Source organism: Esox lucius, chromosome 19 (genome assembly GCF_011004845.1).
Source record: "Esox lucius isolate fEsoLuc1 chromosome 19, fEsoLuc1.pri, whole genome shotgun sequence".
Lineage (NCBI taxonomy): Eukaryota > Metazoa > Chordata > Actinopteri > Esociformes > Esocidae > Esox > Esox lucius.
Window position 1 is genome coordinate 17,283,559 of NC_047587.1, and position 16,131 is coordinate 17,299,689.

The following is a 16,131-nucleotide window of genomic DNA, read 5'->3' on the forward strand; positions in this document are numbered from 1 at the left end:
ATCATCAAACAAAGAAAAGTGCAATGAAACTGCATGTTATTGTTTTACTGAGTTTCATACTCTTGAAACCTGACAAAGTACTCTTAAAACCTAGCTGATTGAATAAGCTAATGACATGAGATTCACACAAACCAAGTAGCAAATACAATTAAATAATGGAAAATACATGATCAAATATTATTAAAATAAATGTGTGACTGTTAAATGAAATATTACAAAATATGAAAACATGTATATCAAGTGATGACAGTAAAATAGAATCAAAATGTAATGTGTCAAATATGAAAAATTGCCTGTCAAAATGCAATATAGTCATTGCAGATATAAACAATAACATCAATCAATCAAACTATAAAAAAACTATCAAATTCAGTTACCCTCAAGGTTCTATGGCTTCCCTTCATTTACTCTTAAAGCAAATGGCTCTGCTGTGACTTAGAGGCCAGGTTGTGGTTGAGGATTATGAATCCAAATGCTGCCTATGGGTGTCATGCCTAGTAATGGACCCTACTGTATTTTAATACAATCAACACAAAAGGCAGTTTATCTTTTGTTTTATGAAAAGAGGTAAATTGGTATAATGTCTCCTTGACTGTGCAATTGCTAAAAAATATAAAGGCAGTTTCAAAGTCACCCAGGACCCAATTACCGTCTTCAGGGACTTAAATATAAAGCCCTAAAACAATAAGTTTTAGAAGGCAGCACTGAAACAGAGACAATTTGAGTTTACATGATTACATTTTGCTACAGCCCTGGAGATAAATTTTATATAGTAATCATAAATGTGAGCTCCTTTAACATAATTTTGCCTCTATGACTTACAGTGCCTTCTTTTGCTCCCATAAATAACCCATAATAATCTGGATAAATTCATAGATGTGTCATAACCCATACAATACAATAAATTGTACCATATTTCACAGACACCCAGAGATAAAATATCCCTATCTTCCTGCTAAGGAGAAGAAGTCCTTGTCCGATCTCTGCACCCAAATAATTTGCTGAAAATTAAGAAATATAAACCTAAAAACTAAAACACATTAATGGGCTATAAAAAACATTAAGCCACTTTTTAGAAATTACGCATGGAAATTGAATATAGAAATGCCCTGTAAGTAAATAATTTATCAAAGAAAATTGCTAAACACTTTCGGATTATGATGATTAATGAAAATGAGTCTTTAGATTTTGAAAATGTGTAAAAAAATGACAGGATAGTAAAGATCAAAATCAGAAATGCGGCTGCATTTCAGCTGCTACATTCCTGCTAGAGTCTATAAGGTCCTTGAGAACTGACAAAAGAAAACAAGATTTTTAAAAGTCTGGCATATCCAGTGAGATGTCAGCATCCTCCTGTGACTCCTGAATCTCATCAGGATCAATAGTTGCCTGCAGGGCCTTGGCAGAGTTCTTGTGAGCCTCCATGAACTTCTGCAGGTACTTGGATGTGTACAGCCAATGGTGCTTCAGTACATCCTCCAGCTCAAAGGCCTTGGACTGGCGGGCGTTCATCTTCCTGAACCGTCTAAACAGCTTATTCCCAGACTCATTTCCCTCACTAGCCCAGGCCCCGATGGAGCCATCCCTCTCCACAATCTCTGGCACATGGGCCAAGGTCTTGTGCAGGTAGTTGGTGATCTTCCCATCATACCTGTACTTAAAGACTGTGGAAAGCAGCTCTGCGAAGCGCTGGGAGTTGAAGCTATACTGGCAGAGTTGGTCTGGGCACTCCTTGGCCGGGCATGTGGAGCGCCACACAGGCTTCATCTTGAGGTAGAGCCCCATCAGTTCCCTCAGGGCCTCCTGACGCTCCTCTGAACGCACCAGCTCACACACCGCTTCCACAGCCTCTCGGGTCATCAGCCTCCTTGCATAATTTCCATTCATCCTCATCACTGGCTTCAGCTTCATCTTCTGTCTTAGCTGCTTGTCGAGTGCAGCCCGCCAACTCCGACGCTGCTCCCTGCTGGGGTTGGGATTGTCGTAGATCTCCCCTATCTCATCCTGGAAGATCTTGTAGAACTCAGTGGCATTGCCTATGTCGCAGTGCAGCGCGTCCAGGGTGGGCTGGATCTCCATGAAAGGTTTGGCTGAGACGCCCTTCACCCGGTCTCGCAGCTCCTCAACAGACTCAGAATAAGGGTTGGTTCTCCAGAGTTCATAGCGCTCCAGGTTCTCGTCGTGGTTGCGGGTGACAGAGTGGAGAGTCATGTTGTGAGAGGCTTCAGCCCGAGTGGAGTCGCACAGGGTGCAGATGTACGTGGAGCCAGAGGCCTCCAAACCTTCCATCTCTCGCACCATCTTCTCATCATAGCCCGTGCCTCGGAAGTGGAAGCGGAAGGAGCGAGAAAGTCCACCCAGGGACAAGATAAGACGACTGTTCTTCATGGCGTTCCTTTCAGCCACTACGGGCCCCAAGACAGCTGTCAGCGTTTCGTGATCTGACTCATCAACAAACATCAGGCAGAGAGGCTTGCAGGACATCTCTGAGTTCGGCTTGGACTCCTGGAAGATGTTGACAGCCTCGTCCTCTCCCTCCGCCTGGAGGGAGACGGACATGATGGTGAAGGAGAAACGCACTGCTTTTTCCGGGATGGCCGGGCCTCCACCATGCTTCTCGCTCACGTCCCCCATGCCGTCGCAGGACTCCTTAATCACCACACTGAAGCCTGCGGTACAGACACTGTCCTCCAGGCCTCGCTCCCTCAGCCCCTCCATAATATCCTCCTCAAGGTCCTTTAAGGCCGACACCAGGGCCACATCATAGCGGAACCGACGAGTGATGGTGTCCGCAGGCGCGTCATCCACTGAAGTGGCCCACCCTGATAGCCCGTTGATGATCCCCACATGGCAGGACGTGGATACATTCTTCAGGGCCGGCTGCCACTCAAAAGGGTGGTAGCCTGGTAGTAGCTCCTTCTCTGCGGCGCGCAAAGTGTGCAGGGGCTGGAAGATTTGGCGGCCACTTGTTGCCTTGACGGTGCGATACATCTTGTGGTATTGGCTGCAGCTCAGGAATGTGTTGACTCGAATGGCCAGACACACAGCAGGGTGAAGGCCAATACCTCTGCCTGGAGGATAATAAAGAAACCAAAAGAAGAGGGGAGTATGAATACAAAGACTTAGAGATGTATATGAACGTAAGAGCTGTCATCAACCCCAGTCTACTAGCTAATGTATAAAAAAAGTTGTTTGTTTTAGGGAGAAACATTTTTGGTTCCAGGTAAACACTTTTGGGTTCCATGTTGAAACCAGGTTCACATTGCTTGTTTATTTTATTTTTAGGCTCTTTTAGTTCTTTGAGATCTTGCTGAATAAAAGGTTCTCCCTGAAACTAAAAGCATCTCCCACAGGATAAGCAGAGAGAACCCTTATGGAACCCATTTTTGTGTCTCTCACTGTCATGACAATTTCAGTATGGAATATCTGTTAATTGCACCCCTGCATTGGCTGTCGTTGTGAATGTTATGCGTGGAACAGCGGGGTGAATCGGTGAATCCAGCATAAACTGATGTATTTGCCGCAGATGAAAACAGACACCAGCTGTCCTCTATTCCCCAGAGTGGATGACGCTGCCGCCTGTATAATTTGCAGATACAAGTGGGGCTGATGTTGTTTTGATCCTAACAGGCTCTTGACAAGAATTGTTATTGTGCATTAGAGAGAGAGAGTGAAAAGGGGAGAGAGAGAGGTTGAGGTGGGGTTGAGAGGTAAAGGGGGATGTTGAAATAGAGTGGGGTGAGAGAGAAGGGGTCTGAGATGAAGAGTGAGGTGGTGGAAAGGACAGAGTGTATAACAAGCTTTCCTATTCCCAAACAGTGGGTAGTTGTGAACGTTTTGTTGAATTGTGTCTTTCATAACTATATCTCAACAAGTGGGTCACAAACTGTGATTACATTAGATCTTAATGGTTTTATGTGTGAGCTCCAGAATGTCCAGACTCTTACCTTGCATCATGGCTTCCAGTTCGTCTGCCTGCCTGTGTTCATTACCAGCCCTCAAAGCTAGCAAGAAAAGAGTCAGACACACGGACTTGGTGTCTCCACCTTCCTCCTTTTCTGCAAACACCTTTACTTGGGTCTTCAAGTCCCTCAAACGGTGCTTCTGGGCGCGCCTCGTCAGTGATAAAAGATGCTGCCTGGGCCTTCCTCCTTTATTGACAGGCAGGAAGTTGTCCAAGCTCTTCTCTGGTGATCTGTCGCCTCCTGCCTCTTCCTCCAGCTGGTGGCCCAGGCAATGCGCCCTGAAGGAGTCAAGCCGTACCCGTTCTGCACAGCTCTCTCTGGGGCAGAAGAGTAGGAGGGAGTGCAGCACCCCGAGGAAGGTCTTAGCTGGGACTGTGAGGTCAGCAAGTGTGCAGGGCAGAGTGCAAGATGGGCAGTGGGGGCCAAGAGAGCATATGTATTTAGCAATGCAGCTGCGGCAGAAGAGGTGTCTGCAGGGAGATTGGACAGGCTCAGACAACAGGTGGTCACACACCTGACAGGTGACTGAGCTCAGAAAGTCCACAGGGAGGTCCTCCGACAGCAGCCTGGCGCTCAGGTGCTCGTTCTGGCAGAGGGTGATGCTCTTCACCCACCGAGCCCTCTGGATGCTGGGTCTCACCCAGGTTCTATGGCCAGGTCCATAGTGGTGCTCTGATCCAGATCTCCAGGCTCTTTTCTCCCCAGCAGTGGCAACATTTTCCTGGGGCTCCCATTTGGACCTCTTGGCCAAGCGTTGGGCTCCACGAGGGATCTTCCTCCTCTTTCTCCCTTTTCGCTGTAGCGAGCGTTTCTTGGGGTAGCAGAGGGAACAGAGTGTGGTGTGGGGTTTCCATTCAGGAACATGGGTCCTGGAGAAGCTACAGAAGCCCCCTCCTCGCATGGCCAAAGTCCAGCAGCGCTGGCAGAAGGATGGAGGGTGAACAGTCTCCATGTCCCCTGCCACGTCCACTTTGAAGACCTTGAGGATGACCTCTGGCCAGCTGGAGGCCTTGCAGCCCATTCTGCGCAGGGCACACCTGCTGGCTTCATCCAGAAGCCCCTGGACTTCATGTTCTGGACCTTTGGCTTTTCGCAGGGCCCCGCCACAAAGACGGCATAAACACCTACACACAAAGGAATGTTAAGCTATTATAGTACATCAACCGAAAAACGGTGTAATCTTATTTACCTGATGTAGGAGGTGTATATAAAATGCACATCAGTTTTCAGGGGACAGGTAAGCTTGGGTGAAGATACTGGATTTATGGAAACTGCTAAGGTTGCTTATTCACTAACCTGAGGTAGTTCATGTGTGTGTCCATCTCCTGCAGTTTCAGGTCCACTCTCCTACCCGGCCCCTCCACGTTCTCCTTGCTTTTACCCCCCAGGCACAACTTCATCACACTCCCTGGGAGACTCATCACGTCTCCCATTGTCTCCCCCAGGGAAGCAGAGGCCACAACCTCAGACAATGGGGCTCTTTCAGTCTGCATCTCCCCGTGCAGTGGGGCCGTCTCCATAGATCTGACCCGGAACAGCTTGAACTTCCAGTCTGAGAACTTGGAAAAGGGGTGATGGAGCTCAGCTGGCATGGAGCACCGGGGGGCTTTTGTTTCCCAACCCCTTTCCTCCATAGTGTCAAGGGCACTGGAAGAGAGGTCAGGACAGGGGAGGACAGCAGTTAGTCTGAAGCAGTCTTTCCAGATAAACTCCAGTCTGCTGGAATCCTGTGCACAGAGTAGAGATCTGGAATCCGACTCAGTTCTGCAATACAGTATATAGTATACTACAAGGACAGTAAGATCTTATGTTACGGTTAACCATAAGACATTCAGGAGTCAATCCACAACCAAAGTAACATTTCTTTCTTTGTTACTATATCCTCCACTATGTTTTTTATTCTCCTGCTATTGTTGTACCCAGTGATTTTTTTTAAATGACCACACATATCTATTGAAGACTGTCAGTCTCAATATAATTTTTGCCACAGGAGGCTCAGACTGGCACTTAGAGTGCCTATGAACATTGAAAAACATGGTACAGGAATAGGCCTATATTTGTTATATCCTTTTCAAATATTGAGAACAGTTTCCAAGTGGACTCCAAAGTGAATATCATACACAACTGTCAGTTTTACTACCTTGTGGCTCCCATGTCAATTACAGCATGCCTACCAATTTCGATTTGCTATGTTATTCCAAACCAAGCTCATTAAAATACTTTCAAGTAACTCCACTATTGGTGCATCAGTTAAACCTTACCCGGTCACGCCATTGGTGTACTCATAGGGGCATTTTCTGGCTCTCCATCTCTATGGGTATGTACCCAGTATGTGTTCTCCATGGATAGTTTGGCAGTCTTCTTCAATCCCTTTTCCATCTATCTTTCTGACAGAACTTTCCTCAGACTCTAACAGCTCTGTGTCACCCACTGTGTGTGTGTGTGTTTGTGTGTGTGTGTTTGTGTGTGCATGCCTCTGTGTATGCAGGCGTGCCTGCATTGGGCCCTTACCTTGTTTTTCGGTCTCAGCTGGTGTCGGCCCCCTGGGGCTCCTCTTCGCATGGGGGCACAGGGGATGACTTGGAGCCACTGCCTGCACAGTGTTGTGTATGTGTGTGCTTGTGTCTGTCTCTGGGTCTTTGGCTCTGCTTGATGTGTCTCCCACTGTGGATTGTTACTCCATGGGAAGGATCTCTCTCTGTCTCTCTTCCTTTCTCTTGTATTTATATCCTCTGTGAGGGGACCCCAACAGAAAAACACTGCCACCTGAGACTCTGGCAGCTGATCAGAGAAAACGATGAGGTTAACCTCAAACACACACACACACACACATTAATACACACATCCCTAAACATCAATACAAACACCCTTTCAAACGTAAATACAATTCACACAAACACACAAACACACAAAGAGACACAGTCAGACACATACACATACACATACACACGCACACACACACACTCACACAGGCTGAAAGTACAATAACACCTCACGCTCCTTAACAGGTGGGAGCTCTTACATGTCACCCTTCCCCCTTCACCACCCTCCATCTGTGGATTCACCTCAACCAGGTGGTCCAAACTGTGAAGGGGAGAGCGGTGGATTACCAGTGCAGAACTTTGATGGAGCACACATTATAGCCGGTGCGGCCCGCCCGCAGTCCCTTCCAGTCTGTATATGATGACGCTTCTTCAGATGTTACAGCCCGACGGTTGAATTCCGTGAAATAGAATCTGAGTGAAGAATGGTGTAAGAGGTATGTTAATGTGTGCACGTTATTACGGTAACCCACTGGATGAGAGCATCTGCTAAATGAATTAGCTGTAGGTGCACGCATGAAAACACTACCGTCGGACAGTCAAACGCTGGCGACAGTCTTACCGTACTGCTTCGCATTAAGTGACAAGATCATTGGAGTGTGAACTTTCATTTGAGTCTGTTGTGTTTTGCTTTGGGGCCAATCAAGCAATCCCATTATTTTGCATCCAAACCATTTCCATTGTTTAAATTATGATTAAGCACTAATTAGATAGCACTATTTAATGTTGTCTCGGTGGACACATACAGAGACAGGCAGAGTGACAAATTATACCCAAGATCAAGCTTGTTTACGATTTTTCCCTATCACACATTAATTGTACCTGTGGCAGAACAAAAATGTCTGTGTTTGAGCTACATGGAGGTTATAACCATTGGATTCATGTATTTTCACTATTTGTTCTGCATCCGTTTATCCCAAACAATAGTGTGATTAACAGGGGCTGAGCTGTGTCAAGTGCTGTTCTTAAAAAAAACATCCATAGGGTCCTGATGGTTTGAGCTATGAACTAGGATGCTCAAATGAGTAGTAAGATGTAGAAGAAGTATAAGGCGAGGAGTCATTCTACTAAAATCACAAGAAACCCCAGGACATACGGTCTGTAATACCATACTAAACCCACACAGTTGTCGTCAGAATTTCCCACAGTTGTTCTGATAATCAGAGGATCATCATTTCTCATGGAGCAAACAATTTCTGTTCTCGCAGGAGTTTTCAATTGTTGGCTGACATTTATCAATAAAAAGTCATTAACACAGCTTTTTATGTTTAATCGTTTTGAATTGTTGTTGTAATCCTGATTGTCCTTGTCATTTTTATTAAAATATAATGAAATCAAATTTCAGATCGTCTGGTCATTTCCATGCCTTCCTCTCTGGTGTGCCTTGTGCTTTGGTGGGCACAGCCATTAAGGAAAGGTCAGCTAGGTCCGTCAGTGAAAAAGTGTCTTCCTTACAATGCAGTGCAATTCTTGTGCTTCCCATCCAAATGCCCTTTAGTTCAACTCCAAAATGATTGGGTGTGAATTGAAGCATAGACTGTGTGTTCCCCTATTGCATTCACCTTTCCTTATTTTTTGGGAGTATCGGTGCCTGACAGACAGACAGACAGAAAGACAGACAAAGCAAGAAAGACAAAGCAGCAGATGTTGGTCTGCCTTACAAACAAGCAGCCAGGAACCCCATGAGACCGCCTTCTCTCAGCCTCTGATGATAGTGTTGTTAATGATCAACTCAACGGCTAGGTGACGTGTGGGAATCCAGCCTGGCAGAGACAGACACCTGGCATGGAGATGACTGTTATGAATGTAGCTTGGGGAGATGTAGGGCTGGTTGAACGCCACGTACACATACGTACTGCTAGTATTTTCTGCCCTCTTCCATTTGCACTTCTGGTTGGATGCTAACTGCATTTCATTGTTGTGTACTTGTACTGTTTAATGACAATAAAGTTGAATCTAATATAATCTAATATAAAGACTGTCTTGTTATGGGTTGCTGTCCAGGATGCTAAAGGTCTCCGCCATCTCCACTAGGTCTCCTCTCACATGTTGGAAGTTATCATCGTACGAAACAATGCATGACCAAATAATGATAACTCTGATGAATACCAAGAGGCAAGACACAAAAGCTAGAATAAAAGAAAATGATACGAGCAAGAGCAATCTGCTTTGTTTCCTTTTTCAATTCACATTATTTCAACCCACCTGTGACTAGATAGCTCAGCTGTATGATGGGTTTTTTCTTTTAAGTAATCTAATAATTTGAGGTTTTTTGAATACTTGGTACTTCATGAGTATTTCATGAGCCTAAATAGCTTCTGGAACATTAGACAGTATGATCAGTGTTAATCTTTTCCTGTGTTTCCCCCTGTGTGTACCTCTCTGTGTGTGTGTGTGTACACCTTGATCTGAGGTTATCGGGTTCACCATCACGCCATTCCAAAAGTGTCACCTCCCTCTCTCTGTCTCCGCCCCAAGATGATTTGGTTCATTAAAACTCTAGGACCCTGATGCTCAGCCATTTATCAACACTACCTGTCAGAACCATTCCCTCTCTCAGCCACTCATACCGCCCTCATCTATCTCTTCCCCTCTATCTCTCCCTCTGTCGCTCTCTCTCAGCTTGTCTCCTTCTCAAGTCCCCTAACCTTGCTAATAGTCATGAATAGAATTCATTACTGCTTTCATCCTTCTATCTCAGGTGGAGCCTCTGTAATCCCAGGCTGACAGGAAGGGGACAGGGGAAGTGAGTGATGTCTTTTAGAGGCCTTGTTGGGGCTGGCCCTGCTATGTGACCCTGTGTGATGGGACAGTGTTGAAGTCATCATGTGGCGAGTGATACGGCTTTGAGAGCAAGAGCAAATGCACTTAGCATCAGTGCTTGTCATGTTTTGTCCTAATCGTTGTTCTGCCTTTAGGTGTAAGTATTGACAGTGTTATGATTCCTTTGAATACAGCATTTGGGTGCCTGTAAATTCATTCAAGGCAGAAAACATGAGACTGAGTTAAGTCTAGTGATTAAGGATTACGGTATAGACCACCTGGTTAAGCAAGTAGCATGATAAGAGCTAGAAAAGCATTGTATGTGCTTTGGTGGACACGTAACTTGACTGTCCAGAATTAGCTGGGAATGGCAGCGATAAGAGGGCTTTAATCACAAATTGAATATCCCAAATTGAGGAGAATATCACAGTACAGCCCTTTTTGTTAAGCTCGACGTGCTTTATGTTATAATGTGCACGTCAAATTCTATTACAGTGTTCTGTCCCACACAGGAAAGCAAAACATGCGTTTGATCTGAAGGCTGACACTCCAGATGGGCATGATCCACTCTCCCTAAACCAAATCAAATGAAAGCTAGATTCAGGGACTTGGGTGATGTGGTGTCTTCAATCAAAACAACAATGCTCTGTAATCCTGTGTTAATGAAATGTAGATTTCCCTGAGTGAGGAGAGGGGCGCCAGAGCGCTGGGGGACCTTCAGCCACATAAACACATACTCAGAGGATTTGTTTTGTGTTTATTCGTGTCTTACTACTTTTTATGAACCCTCACAAACATACTCAGTCAGCCCATTGCCAGAAGACTAGTGTCTCCCGGAAGAACCTTCTCAAACAATTTTTTTATTATTATGTTGAAACATACAATACACCTGCAGTAAAGCCGCTCCACTAGCCGTTCCCAGATCACCTACCATTCCTTTCCCATTTCCAAGGATCAAAGGAGCCCAAACTCATCCACGTCCTACCCCCCTCCCTGTACAACCCACCCAAACAACCACCCTCCCATGTGGCAGTGAAAAAAATAAAAATAAATTCAAAAAATAAAAGGACAGAAACACAGGAGAACAAAAACAAAACAAGCAGGGGAAAACAAGACAAAAAAGACAACAGATGTAACAAAAGAAAACCTTTAAGGCTAACAAGTCTGGTACTGTGTGTGTGTGCGCGCGTGTGTGTGTGTGTGTGTGTGTGTGCTCATACATGTTCCTTGTGCTTTGCTGGAATGTATTCAGTCTCAGTCAAGACACCAGTCTCTGTCTGCTACTCCTTCACCTGGACCCACTCAGGATGTGGTAGAGCCATTCTAAGTCGGTTATTAGTAACAGTGTCATGGACCTCTGCAGAGGTGGTCAGTTGTGTTTGAAAAGTTGAAGCAAGCCTTTACCAACAGAGGAAGATTCGTTCCACCCCAGGAGATATTTTCTCATTCTTTCTCTGTCTTTCTTCCATATCATCCTTCTCTCTATGAATGTATTGGGCAGATTTCTGGCTCCAGGAGGGAAGGTGGGAAGAGATAGTGTGAAAAGAGTATCATTGTGGAGAGAGGATTGTCTGAGTGTGAAAAGAGCAGCGTTGTCTGTCAACTCCAGTCCCCGACCGCTGACAAACTGGGGCTGCTCCCACAAATAGACTTGGTTATTCTTTTCCTGTCCTTTAACTAAAAAGTAGATTATGGGAAAAGTCAGGACGGCTGTGCCCTTTTCAGCGGCAACGTCATAGCTCAGAAAGGGACAATGGCACCAAGGCACTTGTTGATTTAAGACTGATTTAGAGTGACTGTTTTTCAAAACAATTTACAACCTGCTGATGTGAAGAAGAGGAGGATGAGAGGGAGACACTGATGTGGTGGCTGGCCGGTCAAATTAGAGGTAAATAACAGGACTGGAGGAGGAGATGGGGAAAGATGATAACAGGACTGGAGGAGGAGATGGGGTAAGATGGGGTAAGATGATAACAGGACTGGAGGAGGAGATGGGGTAAGATGATAACAGGACTGGAGGAGGAGATGGGGAAAGATGATAACAGGACTGGAGGAGGAGATGGGGTAAGATGATAACAGGACTGGAGGAGGAGATGGGGTAAGATGATAACAGGACTGGAGGAGGAGATGGGGAAAGATGATAACAGGACTGGAGGAGGAGATGGGGTAAGATGATAACAGGACTGGAGGAGGAGATGGGGTAAGATGATAACAGGACTGGAGGAGGAGATGGGGTAAGATGATAACAGGACTGGAGGAGGAGATGGGGAAAGATGATAACAGGACTGGAGGAGGAGATGGGGTAAGATGATAACAGGACTGGAGGAGGAGATGGGGAAAGATGATAACAGGACTGGAGGAGGAGATGGGGTAAGATGATAACAGGACTGGAGGAGGAGATGGGGTAAGATGATAACAGGACTGGAGGAGGAGATGGGGTAAGATGATAACAGGACTGGAGGAGGAGATGGGGAAAGATGATAACAGGACTGGAGGAGGAGATGGGGTAAGATGATAACAGGACTGGAGGAGGAGATGGGGTAAGATGATAACAGGACTGGAGGAGGAGATGGGGTAAGATGGGGTAAGATGATAACAGGACTGGAGGAGGAGATGGGGTAAGATGATAACAGGACTGGAGGAGGAGATGGGGTAAGATGGGGTAAGATGATAACAGGACTGGAGGAGGAGATGGGGTAAGATGATAACAGGACTGGAGGAGGAGATGGGGTAAGATGGGGTAAGATGATAACAGGACTGGAGGAGGAGATGGGGTAAGATGATAACAGGACTGGAGGAGGAGATGGGGTAAGATGGGGTAAGATGATAACAGGACTGGAGGAGGAGATGGGGTAAGATGATAACAGGACTGGAGGAGGAGATGGGGTAAGATGGGGTAAGATGATAACAGGACTGGAGGAGGAGATGGGGTAAGATGATAACAGGACTGGAGGAGGAGATGGGGTAAGATGATAACAGGACTGGAGGAGGAGATGGGGTAAGATGATAACAGGACTGGAGGAGGAGATGGGGTAAGATGGGGTAAGATGATAACAGGACTGGAGGAGGAGATGGGGTAAGATGATAACAGGACTGGAGGAGGAGATGGGGTAAGATGATAACAGGACTGGAGGAGGAGATGGGGTAAGATGATAACAGGACTGGAGGAGGAGATGGGGTAAGATGGGGTAAGATGATAACAGGACTGGAGGAGGAGATGGGGTAAGATGGGGTAAGATGTACAGTCGGAGGAGAAGAAGACATTGTTTTCCAGCCGACACTCCCTGTCCTCCACGTGCAGGCAAGCATGTATCACAGTCCATCATCACGGGGGCGTGTTTTGAATATTTGGTCATTTCATTTCTGTTACCTGATTCCCTTTCTCCAGAATCCCTTTGCACCATTTTCCTTCTACTGTGTTCAGCAGAATCTTGCGAACCAGGCGATATAAGCCATTATGGCAGACAAGGTGACAGGAGGAAAACCTTGGATGATGAACATAGTTAGTGACATCTCAAGTCAATAATTCCTGTGTTTGTTAGAAACAAAATCATCAGAAGTATTGATGAAGATATTAAGTTATCATTACCAGACCTGAGAAATGAGTAGGGGCATAGAGACCTGTTCATTCTACCTGGAGTTTCTTGGCACATAATGCTTTTGTAATATGGTCAAGGGTGAGGCAGACAAATATAAAAAATAAAGTAGCCTAACATTATTATAAGGCTTTGTAAAGCTAAATATACTTCATGGAGGCCACTTTATGCAAGAAAAGATAACGATATCTGGTAAAAAGTAAAACTGGTAAACTTTCAACCGTTGTTTCAAGTCAACAACGCTCTCTCAGCTGATTTCTCAGCACATTCCAATATAAATTAAAATGTTAAATTAAGTCACATTTCTTTCTCGTCCCGTTTATTCTAGGGCTGTAAGCCTAAACATAAATGATTCTGAAATCCCCCCTTCACGTAGCTCAGCAAACTAGAAGCTAACTGTTAAAAGGTTGCGGGAATGTACACTTCAGAAAGAACAATGGGAAGTTTCACCTTAGGTTATCATTGTTATCACTTCTTTCTGGTATAGTTAACACACAGAAGTGCATGTCTTGATATATCATACTTCTTATCTTTACAATAAACTTATTAAGATCTAAATTACTCACCAAACAAAACCATGGTAGAAAAGTTTCATTTTTTTTAAGTAAAAAGTTTCTGTTTCTGTAACTTTTCTTTCTCCAAACCACATCTCTCTTTCCCAAACAGTCTCCTCTCTCCTCCAGATATCTTTGTCAACGTGAACGACAGTGTAAAGAAAGTATGTGACTCTGCTTCGGTAGGTATGGGGCCCATTATTTCAAACAGGCCTATGGGTAACTTCATGTTACACGTCTCCAAAGCAAGCACACTCTATATGCAAAGCAGAGACACGCAGTTAGAGAAACTGGCACCAAGTGATTATATTTCTAATTTAATTTCCTTGGTCGCAGGGAGATAAGGAAAGGGAGTGACTGCTGTTGGCCAGGGATGAATAGAGAGATGAGAATGGAGCCACAGTCTCATTGTCTGGACAGAGATGTCCAAGAGGAGAGACAAGGATAAACACACGCAGGCCTACACAAAAAGAAACACACACACACACACAAGCCTATGCAAATACACACAAACCCACTGACATTCACAAGACAAAGACAGTACGAATGCATTAAATAGATGTATTACTGACACACACAAACACACATACTAAGTACACACACACTAACCACATACATACTCACTATACACATACATCACTACACACACATACCTACCCACATAAACTGCAAACAAACACATGCATATTTACACCCTCACTCTCTCACACACTCAAACACACACACACACAAACATACAAACATACATACTGTCTACCAAAAAGATAATTGTGACCTTCAGTCTATAAAATGATTCCATGCTTTCTTCTCTCTATGTCCTGCTGAAGGGAATGTAATCAGCAGAACTGGTCTGGAACGGGACGTTAGTCACAAAGAGAAAAGGCACGCTTAACATTCACCAGGATGGACAGACAGCCATGGTCCTCTCTCGCAGAGGAATGAGGGAAGAGACTGAAGGACACCAGGGGCACTGAGTTTACTCTCCGCATGTCAGTATCCACCTTTTCTCCTGTCTTTTATTGTCTTGAATAAGCTTCCTTTCTCCGTGGAGACCAAAACCCATTCTGATATTTCCATTCACATAGAATGACTGTTTACTTTGAATGATACAAATGAAAAATAAATTGGAAAGAGCCCATCTAATACATTAGTGCAGTGAGAGAAGGAAGGAGAGAAGGGAAGGAGAGAGAGAAAGAATAGGGAGGAGAGAGGACCAAGAATGTGAGAGGAAAAGAGAAAGAGAGAGGGGGAAGAAAAGTGGGGAGTGAGGAAAGACACAGCACAAACCCATAACAGACCACATGCACTCAATATCAACCAAACCTCTGACTTCTCAAAATCATCACCACTTTCTCTCTCTCTCTCTCTCTCTCTCTCTCTCTCTCTCTCTCTCTCTCTCTCTCTCTCTCTGTCTTTCTTCTACCTTCAATCTCCTCTCTTTTACCTTCAATCTCTCTCCCCTCACTCTCTTTCTCACTCTTCCACTCTCACTCTCTCCCCAGTCATTCTCTCTCATATACACTCTCACTCTCCCCCCACTCATTCTCTCTCATTTACACTCTCACTCTATCTGTTTCCCACTATTTCCCTACACTCTATATTACTCCCCCTCTGTCTTTCTCCCTCCACCATCTCATCATGTCCACCTCTGTCCCCCATGCTGTCTTGTCTTTCTGTATTACTCCTCAGCGTGTCAGCATTAAAATGTTAGAGAAGTTACAAATGTGCAGGCTGAATTACAGAAACCACAAAAAAAAATATAACTGCATAGAGTGCTAAGATCATGCTTTATTTCATAATTCATCATCCTCTAATATGCCAAAATAAAAGCTGACTTATTAAGTTTGGTGCCTGGATACTTCATTAGAGTTTGTCAGGCTTTGTTTGTAAAAAAAAAATGAAGACGTACACAAACATGCACACACTCAATCACACACACATATACTTACACACACTGCATGACTCTACCTTCTGTCATTTCATTACTCATCAAATGCCAGTCAAAATAGAATGTTTTAGGAGCCCGTGCAACATGTTACGCTAGCACCACCAAAAGGCCAAGCTGGCAAACGACACTGAAACCACACTCTACCACACTTTCTTCCTAAACCAATTTATAAATTACACTATCGCTCTCTTCTTTGTCCATCTCTCCCGCTCCATCAAACTGTCTCCCTCTCTCCCTCTCTCTCTTTCAGTCTCTGCCTCTCAGATTGGGTTGAGAGAAGGGTGATATAAGCAGCAGAAGGGTTGAGTGATAATGTCTACAGGTCTCAAAGAGCCAGACAGACAGCAGCATCTGTGTTTGATGAAGGGGACTGCGCTACTTAAATGAGGAGGCAGGGATGTATTATATAAACACTGGCACAAAACAGAAACCTGATGCATGGAGGACCCTTAAAAAGCTGAGCAGTAAATCACCAGAGAAACA

The 16,131-nt window shown here is 44.8% G+C and overlaps 1 protein-coding gene across 1 annotated transcript; it reads right to left on the bottom strand.

The window, feature by feature from the left end:
• Positions 1-1,092: 1,092 nt before the first annotated feature.
• rag1 (recombination activating 1) lies at positions 1,093-5,599 on the bottom strand. Its single transcript, XM_010883748.2, has 3 exons — positions 5,262-5,599; positions 3,948-5,089; positions 1,093-3,071 (listed from the first exon to the last, which is right to left on the bottom strand). The coding sequence occupies exons 1-3, from the start codon at positions 5,597-5,599 to the stop codon at positions 1,315-1,317; spliced, it is 3,237 nt and encodes a 1,078-aa protein (XP_010882050.2). The 3' UTR covers positions 1,093-1,314.
• Positions 5,600-16,131: the final 10,532 nt, after the last annotated feature.